At 58.2% G+C, this 11,937-nt stretch overlaps 2 protein-coding genes across 2 annotated transcripts; both read right to left on the bottom strand.

The window, feature by feature from the left end:
- Positions 1 to 209: 209 nt before the first annotated feature.
- Positions 210 to 7,158, bottom strand: LOC34619509 (formin-like protein 5). Its single transcript, XM_026338171.1, has 12 exons — positions 6,983 to 7,158; positions 6,711 to 6,834; positions 6,026 to 6,491; positions 5,634 to 5,770; positions 4,894 to 5,129; positions 4,252 to 4,716; positions 3,737 to 3,850; positions 3,203 to 3,287; positions 2,800 to 2,925; positions 2,408 to 2,590; positions 1,752 to 2,003; positions 210 to 1,676 (listed from the first exon to the last, which is right to left on the bottom strand). The coding sequence occupies exons 1-12, from the start codon at positions 7,156 to 7,158 to the stop codon at positions 210 to 212; spliced, it is 3,831 nt and encodes a 1,276-aa protein (XP_026193956.1).
- Positions 7,159 to 7,550: 392 nt separating this feature from the next.
- On the bottom strand, positions 7,551 to 10,805 carry LOC34623989 (homeotic protein female sterile; the record flags this gene model as incomplete). The annotated part of the gene is made up of 3 exons (XM_026338172.1): positions 9,688 to 10,805; positions 9,099 to 9,597; positions 7,551 to 7,760 (listed from the first exon to the last, which is right to left on the bottom strand). Coding segments are annotated over exons 1-3 (1,827 nt in total), but the record flags the coding sequence as incomplete, so codon positions are not given.
- Between the last annotated feature and the right edge of the window lie 1,132 nt (positions 10,806 to 11,937).

Here is an 11,937-nt window from a genome sequence, read left to right on the forward strand (position 1 = left end):
TGTTCGGCCGGTCACTCGCTAATAGCGCAGTCACCCTAGGACGTCACAGCTACACACGGAGAGGGCCCCTGCATCACTGGAGACCAAAGTGATGCTAGTAAGCTAGTAGGCTGCACCGCGTTTGAAAGCTACTAGCCAAAACTAAGTGGCTCTCCATTTTAGGAGCCGCATTCTAAAAACGAAGGGGGTCCTGAGGAAACCCTGCCGCCCTACTTCTGGACAGGATGTGGCGCGATCTGCTGCTGCTGCTTATACTGCTGCTCTCTCTGTTGCTGTTGTTGCTGGCTCCGCTGCGCCACAACCCTAGCGAACAGAAGGTCATTTTGGGGGCTCGCAGCGGTTCTACCTTTCCGTTGCAGCAACCGTCTGGGGGAGACAGCCCCCTGAGGCCCCCCCCCCCTCTCCGTGCGAGGCCCCCCTAGGTGGGAGCTTCCCCCGTGCAGCCAGCTGTTATCTGCTATGTAAGGATTCGTTGGCTCTCGCTCACTACTGTCTTCTCTGCCACCCGTCACGCGACCCCGCAGCTTCACCACAGCTTTCCCATGGGGGCCGCCGCCACGAAGGGCACCGCGAGGGGGAGCAGGAGGCCCCCGCGTGGCGCTCCCACAGTCTGCTCCTTCTGCTCCTCTTGCTGTTGAAGAAGATGCACTTTCCACTGCAGCAAGGCTCCGTCCAGCGTCTGGTGAGCGGCAGTCCGCCACCCCAAGCCCACGTTCTCGAGAGTTTCCACCCCTACTGAGGGCTACAGGAGAGCCGCCCTCCTCAGGCTTCCCTGGTGCTGCTGCTCCTGGCGCTGCTCCAGTGCCAACAGCAACGAAGGCCGCAGACTGGCCACGGGAGCAGCTGCGGGGATCGCCTTCTCCCGAGGAGCTCTCGGCTTCGCTACCACCACTGCAAATGAGAGGCAAGGCTTCGGACCGCCGAAGAGTGGGGCGCTCTGGACGACACCCTATGGCGTCACCTGCTGCTGCTTCTGCTGCTCTAATAGGCACGCCGGTGCCTCTCGCGCAAGAAGGCTGCACAGGCACCTTCTTATCCTCCGTCGCGCCTTCTTCTGTCGCCTTCCCTGCTGCAGTTGCTCCTGCACTGATTTCCACTAATTCCTGCTGGCTTAGTCTGTGGCGCAGCGTTTCCATTGAGAAGTCGTCGCTGCTCCCGCTGCTGAAGGAGCCAGGCGCGAAGAAAAGCGGATGTCGAGCCCTCCCCTCAACTCCCGGGCTTCCCCTTGGAGAAGCATCCCCCGATTCTTCCGACTCGGCTGGCCGAGGTGGGGGGGCTGCTAGCAAAGAAGCATCCCCTTGCCTGCTTCCCGTGGATCCAGCTGCCCCTGCCGCTGCATTCGCGGAATCTGCAGCAGCAGTGGCACCTGCCGCCGCATTCAGGCGCTGCTGCTGCTGCAGCGACACAGCCCCGGAAGGCCGCCGACCAGGAGTGCGCGCGAGAAGCCACGCCATTGTGGCTGCTTGCTGTTGTTGTGGCTGTCGCGGTTCGTTTGAATCACGCGAAGCATCCTCGTCGACTTCTTCATCCCGCGGCGCTGCTTGCGTTGCGGCGGATGCCTCTTTCTTTTCTAGCTGCGGGGAGCTCGAAGTCTTAGGGAGCGACGTAGGAGGCCCCTGAGGCGGCTCCGGAGAGGTAGCGCCCCCTGAAGAGACTTTCTTGGGGTCGTCTGCAGGCTTCTCAAGGGCTTCGCCGCACGGAGCAGGCGGGGTCTTGTTTTCTACAGCAGCTGCCTCCCCGGCAATCGCTGCCGCAGGTGCTGCAGCAGGCACTCCTAAGGAGCGTTTCGTTGTCGAGCAGTCGGGAGGCGGAGTGGGGGACTGCGTCGCTTTGGGGGTTACGCCCTGCCCGCCGAAAGTGGCTGATGCTGAGAGGTTCGCCTCTGAAGACCAGCGCATAGAAGGCACCTGCTTGAGACCCGTAAGCGAACGCGATGCTGTTGTTGGCGTGGAGATCTGCTGCTGCTTCTTCATTTCTCTTTCGCGTCTTGCTGCCTCCTTCTCCTGATTGCAGAGAACCCCCCAAAACACAAACCACGATGCTGGCCGCCTCTACAGGAAGCTCACCAGCAAACATACCTACCGAGTCATCACTGGGGTACGTTGGGCACGAGGGCTGCATATCCTCCTGCCTACAGCAGAAGAGGAGCCCGCTTAGCACGGGAAAAAGGTCACCCAAACGCTACTCGGCAGCGGCAGCAGCAGCAACAGCAGCACAACAGGGGCAAACAGGTGCTCTCTCCGGCACGCCCCCAATCCACCGCACGCCAGCCTCGCGAGCAGTACGACCAGCCGAGCCTCACGCGCAACAAGGCAGAAACATGCACAGCAAGGACAGCAGCACGCACAGCAGCAGCCTTCAGCAAGAGAAGAGCCAGAAGCACTACAGGACTGCGGATCAACAGCACCTTCGCATCCCGAAGATCTCGAGCAACTTGATCAAACTGAGAGTAGAAATGACCAAACCAGCGGAGAGGCTCTGGCCAGACGCAGTCGTGCTTTGAAAGGCCCAAAAAAACACGAAACTCCTCTTGACGCTTCTCGTTATCCGCTACCATTTCCTTGAGTGCATGCAATCGGCTTTCGCTGGCCTGCAGCAGCCGTAGCAGTAGCAGAGTTGGCGCCTGCCGCAAATGACGGTAGCGGAAGCAGCAGCCGCCAGCACATGCAGCGACAGCAGACGTTGCTTTGTCAGTAAGGAGGCAACAGCGCTAGTGCAGGCTGGCAGGTGCAAGCACCGCAGCAGCGCGTGCAACTGCAGCAGCCTCCGCTGCGGGAGCCCTGAGGTTGGCATGCCTACTTGCACCCATCGATGCATGGAATCTGCTGCAGGCCCCAGCTGATCCTTCTTTTGGGCAATAATTTTCGACCAGAAACTGAGACGCGACTCTATGGAGGACAAGTTCACCAACTCAGCAACGTCCGTCTGAGCAGAGGCAGCACGCAGCTGAAGGCGAGATTAGCGATGCATGGAAAGCACATCTTAGGCAGGGCAGGGCAGGCATACAAAGCGGGGGATGGTGGCCAAAGCGAGAAGGCGTCTCGGCTAGCAACTCACATGAAAATTCCACATAGAAATACCGTCACAAAGAGCGTCTAGATGGAAACCAGGGCAACTTACACGGCTAACGGAGAAGAAGAGGGAAAGACTGGAAGAGAAGGCAGCAAATAATAAACAGGTGGGCAAAAACCAACAAACGTACTCCCTTAGCGGCATCTACTATCTGCAGAGCCCTGAGCTCATCGCACACAGCCTCGTTCTGCTGGCAAACGGTCTCAACTAAGAGCCTGCGACACAAGCAGTGGCACCACACGCCATGTGCCTAAACAGGAGGCTGCCTCCCTCTTTCCCTCTAGCCATACTGACAGCTTTGCGTCGATTCAGGGTAGACCAGTTGACTGTGAGGCGAGAACGGTGCAGGGTAGCTTAGGATAGAGAGGCGTAGGAGACAGGCACCTGTACGAGAAGCCGCCATGCACAGAGACAAGTCGGAAAGAGGGCATATGAGGAAGAGGAGGGGAGAGAGGGAGATAGAGGAAGCCACAGAGAGAAAGAGAGAGACAGAGCACATGGCAAACGGACAACGAGACACGCGAGTCACAAGGATAAGGGGAATATGCGCATGATGAAACTGTTCAGTGGATGGCTAGGAAAAAAGGGGAAAAGCACCAAGACGTCTATACATAATCTCCGTATCTATCAAAGTGACAAGGTGCATATCGCTGTGTGTAAATACTTGAAGAGGTTGGTGGACCGGTCTTTGCTGGTGCAGGCACTGAGCTGTGCCACAAAGTCCTTTAGCTTGAATCCAAGAGCTTCTTTTTTTCCTCGATTGACACAGTTGCCGAGCCTCAAAACCACATGCAGGATGTCTTTGAACCAGTCGCTCGTCAGCACCATGTCCAGCGTACATACAGCGGATACGTACTTCTCTAGCTTGGAAGCCTTCGCTTGCAGCTCGTCCTCCACGGCGTGGCGGCTGCCGCGGCGCAAGATCAGCAGACAACAAAAGGGTGCGCGAAAGAATTAATGCGCATAGAAGACGAAACCGCAACAAACAAAAATAAGTGCAACACAATAGGCGTTCTTAATTCCTGGGGCAGGGCCTCTTTCATCCAGCCTCCAGCCCCTGTGTGCGTGGCATCCAGTTTTTGTTGCTAGCGGCCCCCACATCGCAGTCTGATAGATGGCTCTCTGAAGGGATGCAACGCTAGCTGGCTTCTTAAGAAGTACATATAAGGGCAGACGTACTCGAGGTAAAACTTGAGTCGATCGCAGCACAGAGGCACATCCTTGATGAGGAAGAAGAAAAGTTTATCTGCGGTAGGCATCTGAAGGGCCTCTTCCTGAGTCTTGGCTTTGAAAGCTTCCACGGCATCTGCCTCTGGCCAGTACTGCACGAGGTTCTGCACCAGGGTCGTATCAATCGATAACTGCTCGGGATCTTGAAACTGACTGGCGAGCTTCCTGAAGTCCGCCTCTGTCGTCATTTTGTATTTCTTCAAACAGATCTCCACATTTTGGCTGGACTTTGCATCCAGGACGCCTTTCTTCGTCTTTCCAGAGGATCCCCCAGGGCCTCCCCCGTCTTCAAGGGCCTTCTTCGCGCCTTCCTGCTGGCTCTCCACCTCCTTGTAGAAAAGGGAGAAAACTCTCCCGTAGTCCACATTGTAATGGAAGGTTGCACGGCGCATGAGGCCTGGATTCGTTGGCTGCCTATCCACGGCCAATCGCATCGATGGGAAGGCACGGGGGCCTAGAGACCCCTGGATCTCACCTCCCTCCTTTGCAGCAGCAGCAGCGGCGGCTGCCACTCCTGCAGCAGCGGCAGCAGCTGCTGCTTCCGCTGAGCCACCCTCCGCGGTAGTCTCTGTTGGGGTTATACTCCCGTGCCTGTGAGGACCGAGAGAGTCTATGCACGGAGGAGACAAGCAGCCTACAGAAAGTCCACTGCCTCCAGGGCCACCCGGGGTGGGAGGCTCACTGCAAGGAACCGCTGAAGTTGGGCTGTCCAAACTCATAGATCTTCTTGTTAAAGGCACGCCTTCAAAATTGCCACTTCCTGAAGAGGCACCTAGGTTTTTGCTGTCGTATCGATCCAGCAGACCATCAAATAAGGTCCCCGTCAGCTATTTGTACACACATACACACACGCATACGTACACACGCATACATGTATATACATTCATACACACACACACAAACATACTCATATACATATACCAATTACAACTGCCCAAAAGGAGATGCACAGCGGCACCAGCGAATAGCGCTCCCATCAAGCTACGCATGCAATGTACAAGCAGAGAAAGACACAGTGAGGAGGAGCTTTACAGACAAATCTCGACCGGCCGGCAACTGCTGGTATGGGTGAAAAAACAGGCGGGATAGTCCACGCCACTAGCCCCCGAATATGCCAGCTAGAGAGAACCCCGGTCATTCGCCAGACACATTGAAACGCCTCTGCAGAGAGTGCGAATGCGTAATGCAGTCAAAGCAAAGAACCCCTCAGCAGGTGGGACAAAAGCAGCAGCCAGAGAGGGCAGGGCCACTCTTCCCTCCCTGCAGTGCATTGGGTGCCTCCTTTTCCAAGATTTCCCTCACTCCAAGAACCCCCTGAGTCACCACCATACCTGTTCACTTTTGAGCAGCGTCCATTGGAGCCTTGTTACTGCTGTGAGGCCCTCTGGGGGAATTGGCAGATGCTCTTCAGGAAGGACATACACCGGACCGGTTGCTTTTGCACCCAGGCGAGACTTGGCCAAGGGCCCTGTGACGCAGCAGCCTCCCGCAGCAGCAGTGACATCCATGGCTTTTAAGCCACTGAAGGCACACAGCTGGGCTAACACAGAGCCCCTTATATGCAAAAACGAGGCAAAACCCCCGCATGCCAATACCAGGAAAGAGCGAAAAATAATCCATGGAGCAGACAGCTCCGAGGGCGATTCTCAACGGACGCAATGCAGGGCCCCCACGACACAGCCAGGGGAAGAAACAACTACAAATCGAATACGGGTCTCCTCACCGCCTTTCTTCCCTGGTGGAGGGGGCCCCCGGGGAGGAGGCCCCTTACCCCCAGGTGGGGGGGGGGCCTTGCCCCGTCCTGGAGGAAGCCCTGGTGCCTTGCCTGCTCCAGGGGGGGGCCCCGGTGCCTTGCCTGCTCCAGGAGGGGGCCCCGGTGCCTTGCCTGCTCCAGGAGGGGGCCCCGGTGCCTTGCCTGCTCCAGGGGGGGGCCCCGGTGCCTTGCCTGCACCAGGGGGGGCCCCTGCCCTTGCGTAGCCAGGAGGCAGCCCTGGGGCCTTGCCCTTAGGGACTGCCGTCGATGAGGCAACAGTCCCAGCACAGGCCCCCGGAAGTGGCGCCTTGGAGGGCCCCCCAGCTGCCTCTGACCCCGGCGAACGTCCAGGAGGCTCCTTTCCAAGTAGCTGAAGGCCAACTCCTGGGGTGTCTGCAGCAGTGGCTGATCCGGGGGATGGAGGCAGAGGGGCCCCCTTGGGAAGAGTGCGAGTTTCTCGGAGATTCTGCGGCAGGTCACCCGGGGGTGGAGGCGGGAGTCCACAAATCTCGGGCTCAGTTTGCGTGCCGCATTCTCTCTTGTGCACAGCAGGAGAAGGTGTAGCGCAGCAAATGCGACCCGCTGCGGGTGCTCCTGCTGTTCCCGATGCACTCGGTGTCGACATTGTTGCTCCTGTTGCTAGTGCTGGCGTTGCTGTGGCCGGTGCTGCCTCTGCCACCCCTGTTGGCGCAAGTTGCCCCTGAGCGACTGCTGACGCTTCCGACGGGAGATCTTCCTGGGGGCCGCTGCGGGTATCGGCGCCGCTGTTCGCTGGCTCGCTGCATGCAGGCGGCGGGAGAGAGTCCGTCTCTTGCTGCAGTTGCAGTTGTAAATGCTGCTGCTGCGTCCCCCGCTGCTCCCGTGCACTTGAAACAGCAGCGTCAACTGCAGTTGCTTCTTTTGCCGGGGGGGGGGAACGTCCTGCGCCTGCACCCTGCAGGAGTGGCTGCACGCCCTGGGATCGCTGCTGCGTTCCCAGAGTCTGAGGAGGCAAGTCCCTTAGGATTCGTAACTGGTGGCGTTGGTGCTGCTGCTGCAGCGTCGGAGGCAGCAGCACAAAGAGGGGCACAGAATCCGAAACTTGCAGGGCTGGAAGAGACCATGACCTGCGGTAAGGCGGAACTGCTGTTGATGCTGCTGCAGCATTCCTTGAAGAGGCCCCCAGCAGATCTACCTCTGCAGCCACGAACGGCACATGCGTGGCGAGGCTTTCCTTTTCTTGCTCCTCGTTCTGGGAAGACGCTTGTTTCGCAGCCCACAGTTGCTGGAGCGGTGCCTTCACCTGAGGCAGTCCGTCGTTCTGCTTCTGTTTCCTGCGGCCCGCTTTCACAGCTTGCGTTGACTCGTGCGGCTGTTGAGGATGCCGCGCTTCTTTCCACTCTGCATGCAGTTGCAGCTGCTGCGGCTGCTGTTGTTGCTGCTGCTCAGAAGGCTCCCGATGGGCTTCCCGCCGCTCTACTGCATCGTGCTGCTCAAGAACCTCTACAACCTTTTGCTCTTGCTGCTGATTCTGCTCTAGCTGCTGCTTCTGCTCTAGCTGCTGCTTCAGCTCTAGCTGCTGATTCTGCTCTTGCTGCTGATTCTGCTCTAGCTCCTGCTTCAGCTCTTGCTGCTGATTCTGCTCTTGCTGCTGCTTCTGCTCTTGCTGCTGATTCTGCTCTTGCTGCTGCTTCTGCTCTAGCTGCTGCTTCTGCTCTAGCTGCTGCTTCTGCTCTAGCTGCTGCTTCAGCTCTAGCTGCTGCTTCAGCTCTAGCTGCTGCTTCTGCTCTAGCTGCTGCTTCAGCTCTAGCTGCTGCTTCTGCTCTAGCTGCTGCTTCTGCTCTAGCTGCTGTGGCTCAAGCGCAGCTGCTTCTCGCTGCTGAGCAGACGCCAAAAAACTCGGGCGTTCGCTTTGCTGCTGCAGCTGTACAAAGTCTCCACTTTGCTGTTCCTGTATGTTTTGCTGCTCTCCTTGGAGCTGCTCTTTGCCTTCCTGTTCGCAGGGTGGCTGCTCTTGAGACGCCTGCGATATCTCGTGTTTTCCAGGAGCCTCCCCTTGCTGCAACTGCTTTGAGAGCTGATTTGACTGTAGCTGAAGGTCCCGCGTTTCTTGCTCCTTCTGCTGCCTCTTCTTCTTGCCCTTCCGCCTTTTTTGGAGCTGCTCGTGCTGCTCCTCTAGTGGCTCTGCATCCTGGAGCTGCTGTTGCGGTAATTGCTTATGCTTCTGTGTCTGATCCTGCTCAAGCATCTTGAGCTGCTGCTGCGACTGATGCTGCTTGCCCAGCTGTAGAGCTTCTGCAAGAGGCTCGTGCGGATGCCTTGGTGGCTCCTCTAGTCCCAGCAAAAGCGATGCCATTCCTTGGATTTGCTGCTCGTGATGAGGACTCCCTGGCTGTCTCTGCTGCTCCGCCTTCAACTGCTGCAGCTGCTGTTGGTCTGGCAGCCCCTCACGGAGTTGCTGCTGCTCAACAGAAGGCAGCGTCTGCAGTTGCTGTTGTTGTTGCTGCTGCTCAACAGAAGGCAGCGTCTGCGGTTGCTGTTGTTGCTGCTGCTGCTCAACAGAAGGCAGCGTCTGCGGTTGCTGTTGTTGCTGCTGCTGCTCAACAGAAGGCAGCGTCTGCAGTTGCTGTTGTTGTTGCTGCTGCTCAACAGAAGGCAGCGTCTGCGGTTGCTGTTGTTGCTGCTGCTGCTCAACAGAAGGCAGCGTCTGCGGTCGCTGTTGTTGCTGCTGCTGCTGCCGTTGCAGTCTCTGTTTCTGGCACTGTACTCGCACAAGGGCCTCCTGCAGCGACCTTGCTGCTTCCTCCAGAAGCAGAGCAACTGCGGCATTGCTGCTGGGAGATCTACCTGCTGCCGCCTCTTGTGCTGCTGCTGCTGCTGCTCTTCCGGGCAAAGACAGCACCGGCGGCCCACGAGCGCTTCCTGCCGTGAGTTCTGCTGCAGCAGTAAGTGCAGCAACAGCATCCGCGAGGTCACAGGGGGGCCCCTCGGGAGTCAGCGCTGCATCCTGCTGCACTGCCTGCTGCATCTGCTGCTGCAAGGGCCACAGCTCGTGCACCGCCACTGTTTTGACTGCTTTGGGACTGAGCCCAAGGGGACTGCACGTCAGAGGAGACAGAAATTCGTGGTCTCCCGGGGGGCCCCTATCTAGGAGGCCCCCACTGTCGGCCGCAGATAAAGCGGAAGAGGCAGGAGACATAGCTCGCCACCCTGCATGTCTTCCTGCTGCAGCACCATCTGCATGCTCTCCTGGGCTGAGGTCGTTGTCGATATTCGGCCTCGGTGAGAAAAACTCAGCTATCTTCTCCTGGCGAAGTTGCCTCTGACGCTGCGGATGCTCCCTGTCTTGTTGATGGCGTTTCTCTCTGCAAGCAATCGGAGGCCGCAGCATTGCAGGGGCGATCATAGAGCGCCTCGATCGCTGCTGCTGCTGATGCTGCTGATGCTGCTGCTGCTGTTCGCCCGTAGCAGCCGGGAGGGAATGGCCACGAAAAAGATTCCATGAAGGAGGCCCTTCAGAGGGCGCCATGGATATTCCAGTGGTGCATCGATGATTTGGGTAACTATGAGCCATGCGCTGCAGCATGCCATGCTGCTGCATCGCCGCCTCTTGCCGCCGTTGCTCTGATTGGCCCTGGTGTTGTTGCTGCTGCTGGGCCCCTCCCCCAGAAAAAAAGTGCCACAAGCGCCTGAGTCTTCCAATAGTCGACGCGTATTCCTGCTGGGGCAGCGGTTGTTGCATGCTGTTGTTGCTGCTGCTGCAACGGGTAGGCGATCCGGAACTATTTTCGACAGCAGCAGCAGCAGCAGCAGCGGCACTCTGATCGCCATGGTTGCAAACTGCCCTCGCTCGTGGCCGACGGTCGTCTGGTGGCTGCAGCAAGCCGCTACTCCCGCTGGCAGAGCGCACGGCTTGGCGCCACTTCTTTTTGGATGAGACCGCTGGCTGCTGGGGGGGGGCCCCTCCTACTGTACGCACTCGTCTCAATTCGACGCCGCCTGCAAACTCACTACTGCTGTCAAGGCTGTTGGAAGGGAGCAGATCTCCCTGTTGCAGCAAGAAGGGTCCTAGTTCGGAGGGCCCCCCCCCACAAGGGGCCTCCCCCATGGGGTGCCCGGGGGGGAGTCTGCCGCGCAAGGCTCCCGTTGGAGATGGCCACGTTCCAGGTGACACTAGAGTACACGCATTAGGAGCATTGGATACAAGGGGGTTAATGCTGATCTCGTGGGTAAGGGGCCCCTCACCAAAGCCGAGAAGGGTCTCTCTGCGAATCAGCGGGGAGGTGCCCTTCTTAGCGGCCAGCGCGGCATCAAATCCTAAGGCCCGCTGCTGCGGATCGGGAGGCCCCTGGCTCGTTGGCTCATCGCCCGCCAGGCTGCTCGTAGGAGACGAGAAAACGGCGGAGTCCGACACCGCCAAGGGGGCCCCCAAAGAGCGGGAACTCGCAGGGCCTTCCCATATGGGAGGCCCCTCCGCCATTTGCTGGGTCATGACACGATGCCACGCCACAAGCTGCTGCCACGTAGGGGAGCCTTTTCCTTGAGAAAGGCCGCCTTCCAACCGTCTCTCAGACATCCCACCACTGAATGCAGAGATACCGCTATCTGCAGGTGCGCCCGGGGAGCTCTTTGAGGCGCTCTGGGGGGCCCCTCCTTCATCCGGCCACAGAAAGTCCCGCAGGCCCTCCTTCTCTTGAGCGGGCCCCCCATCACAAGAGGGCGAACAGCAGGGGCCCCCATCGCTGTCGGTGTGGTCGAAGCCTGTGAGCATCGTCTGGAGGGGCCCCGGGGTGCTTTAGGGGGCCCCTACTGCTGCACGCGTGCCCTGGTGCGAGCAAGGAACCAAGCATCTTAAGAAAGACTTATCTGCTCCTGGCTGCTGCTGCTGACGCAGCGGCCGGGCTTCTGTATCCACTTTGGTCGGGACGCTAAGCGCTCCGCCGCGATAAGCCGCTGCCCTTGCTGCTGCCGCTCAGGAAAGGGCACAAATGAGGCACGCTCTTGGCTGACGCAGGGAGTCATACGAAGACACCGCGCAGTTCAAGGAGGTCGGATGACATTGGGGAGAGCGTGGCAGCTTCTGCTGCAGCTGTAACAATGAGACACAAACAGTGGAAGCTGAAGATCTTTGTAGGTTAAACAGCACACACACAGATATCCCAAAACGGGAGCGATTTGGAAACTACAAGTAGGATTGGCCATTTTGCCTTAGCTCTAGCTTGCGCTGCTGCGTTCCCGGGGCTGGAAAGCCACGCCTGCACTTCGGCAGGTCAGGGCCCCCGGTTGCCCGACGATCTCTGATGGCCCTTTGCAGTTTGTCGTGTCTTCTTGTGAGGGACAGTAATGTCTTTGGCTGCTTCTTATACATGGCCTCGTCGCTGCCAGTACCCAAGCCATGCCAGGCAGTTGACTGCCCTATAGCTGCGTGCACGAAGCAGCGCTGATCTTTTACTGGTGTTTCCCACTTTCTTATCTCGCGTGCTTCCTTCTGCTTCTTGAAAATATGTCGGTTCCTCGTTGCATCCACATAGCTATCATCCTGCTATGAGAATTTGTGGACACACGGCTACGGACAGGGGTCGCCGCCTACGCGGTTCAAGAACAACGCATTCGCTAGCACGTAGCCCCTATCCGTAACGCCCTACCCAAGCTTTGGCTTTTCCCTTCCCACAGCTTTCAATGCAGATGTAGATGCTCAGTGTGCATCAAGGATCACATGGAAAACTTGTATGATCAACCTTTCAGGGAGCGTCGTGGGTATGCGTAGGTTTTACGTTTCTCAGCCGTCTAGTTACTCTTGTGCTACCTTCATTCTTTCCGGCAATGCGCCTCGAGTGCTAGTGTATTTCATTCCTGATGGGCCTTGTAAAAATCCGCTACGATTGTCTGTGTTGTGTATGTAG

This window comes from Cyclospora cayetanensis, unplaced genomic scaffold (assembly GCF_002999335.1).
Source record: "Cyclospora cayetanensis isolate NF1_C8 unplaced genomic scaffold, CcayRef3 CcayRef3_contig_237, whole genome shotgun sequence".
Lineage (NCBI taxonomy): Eukaryota > Apicomplexa > Conoidasida > Eucoccidiorida > Eimeriidae > Cyclospora > Cyclospora cayetanensis.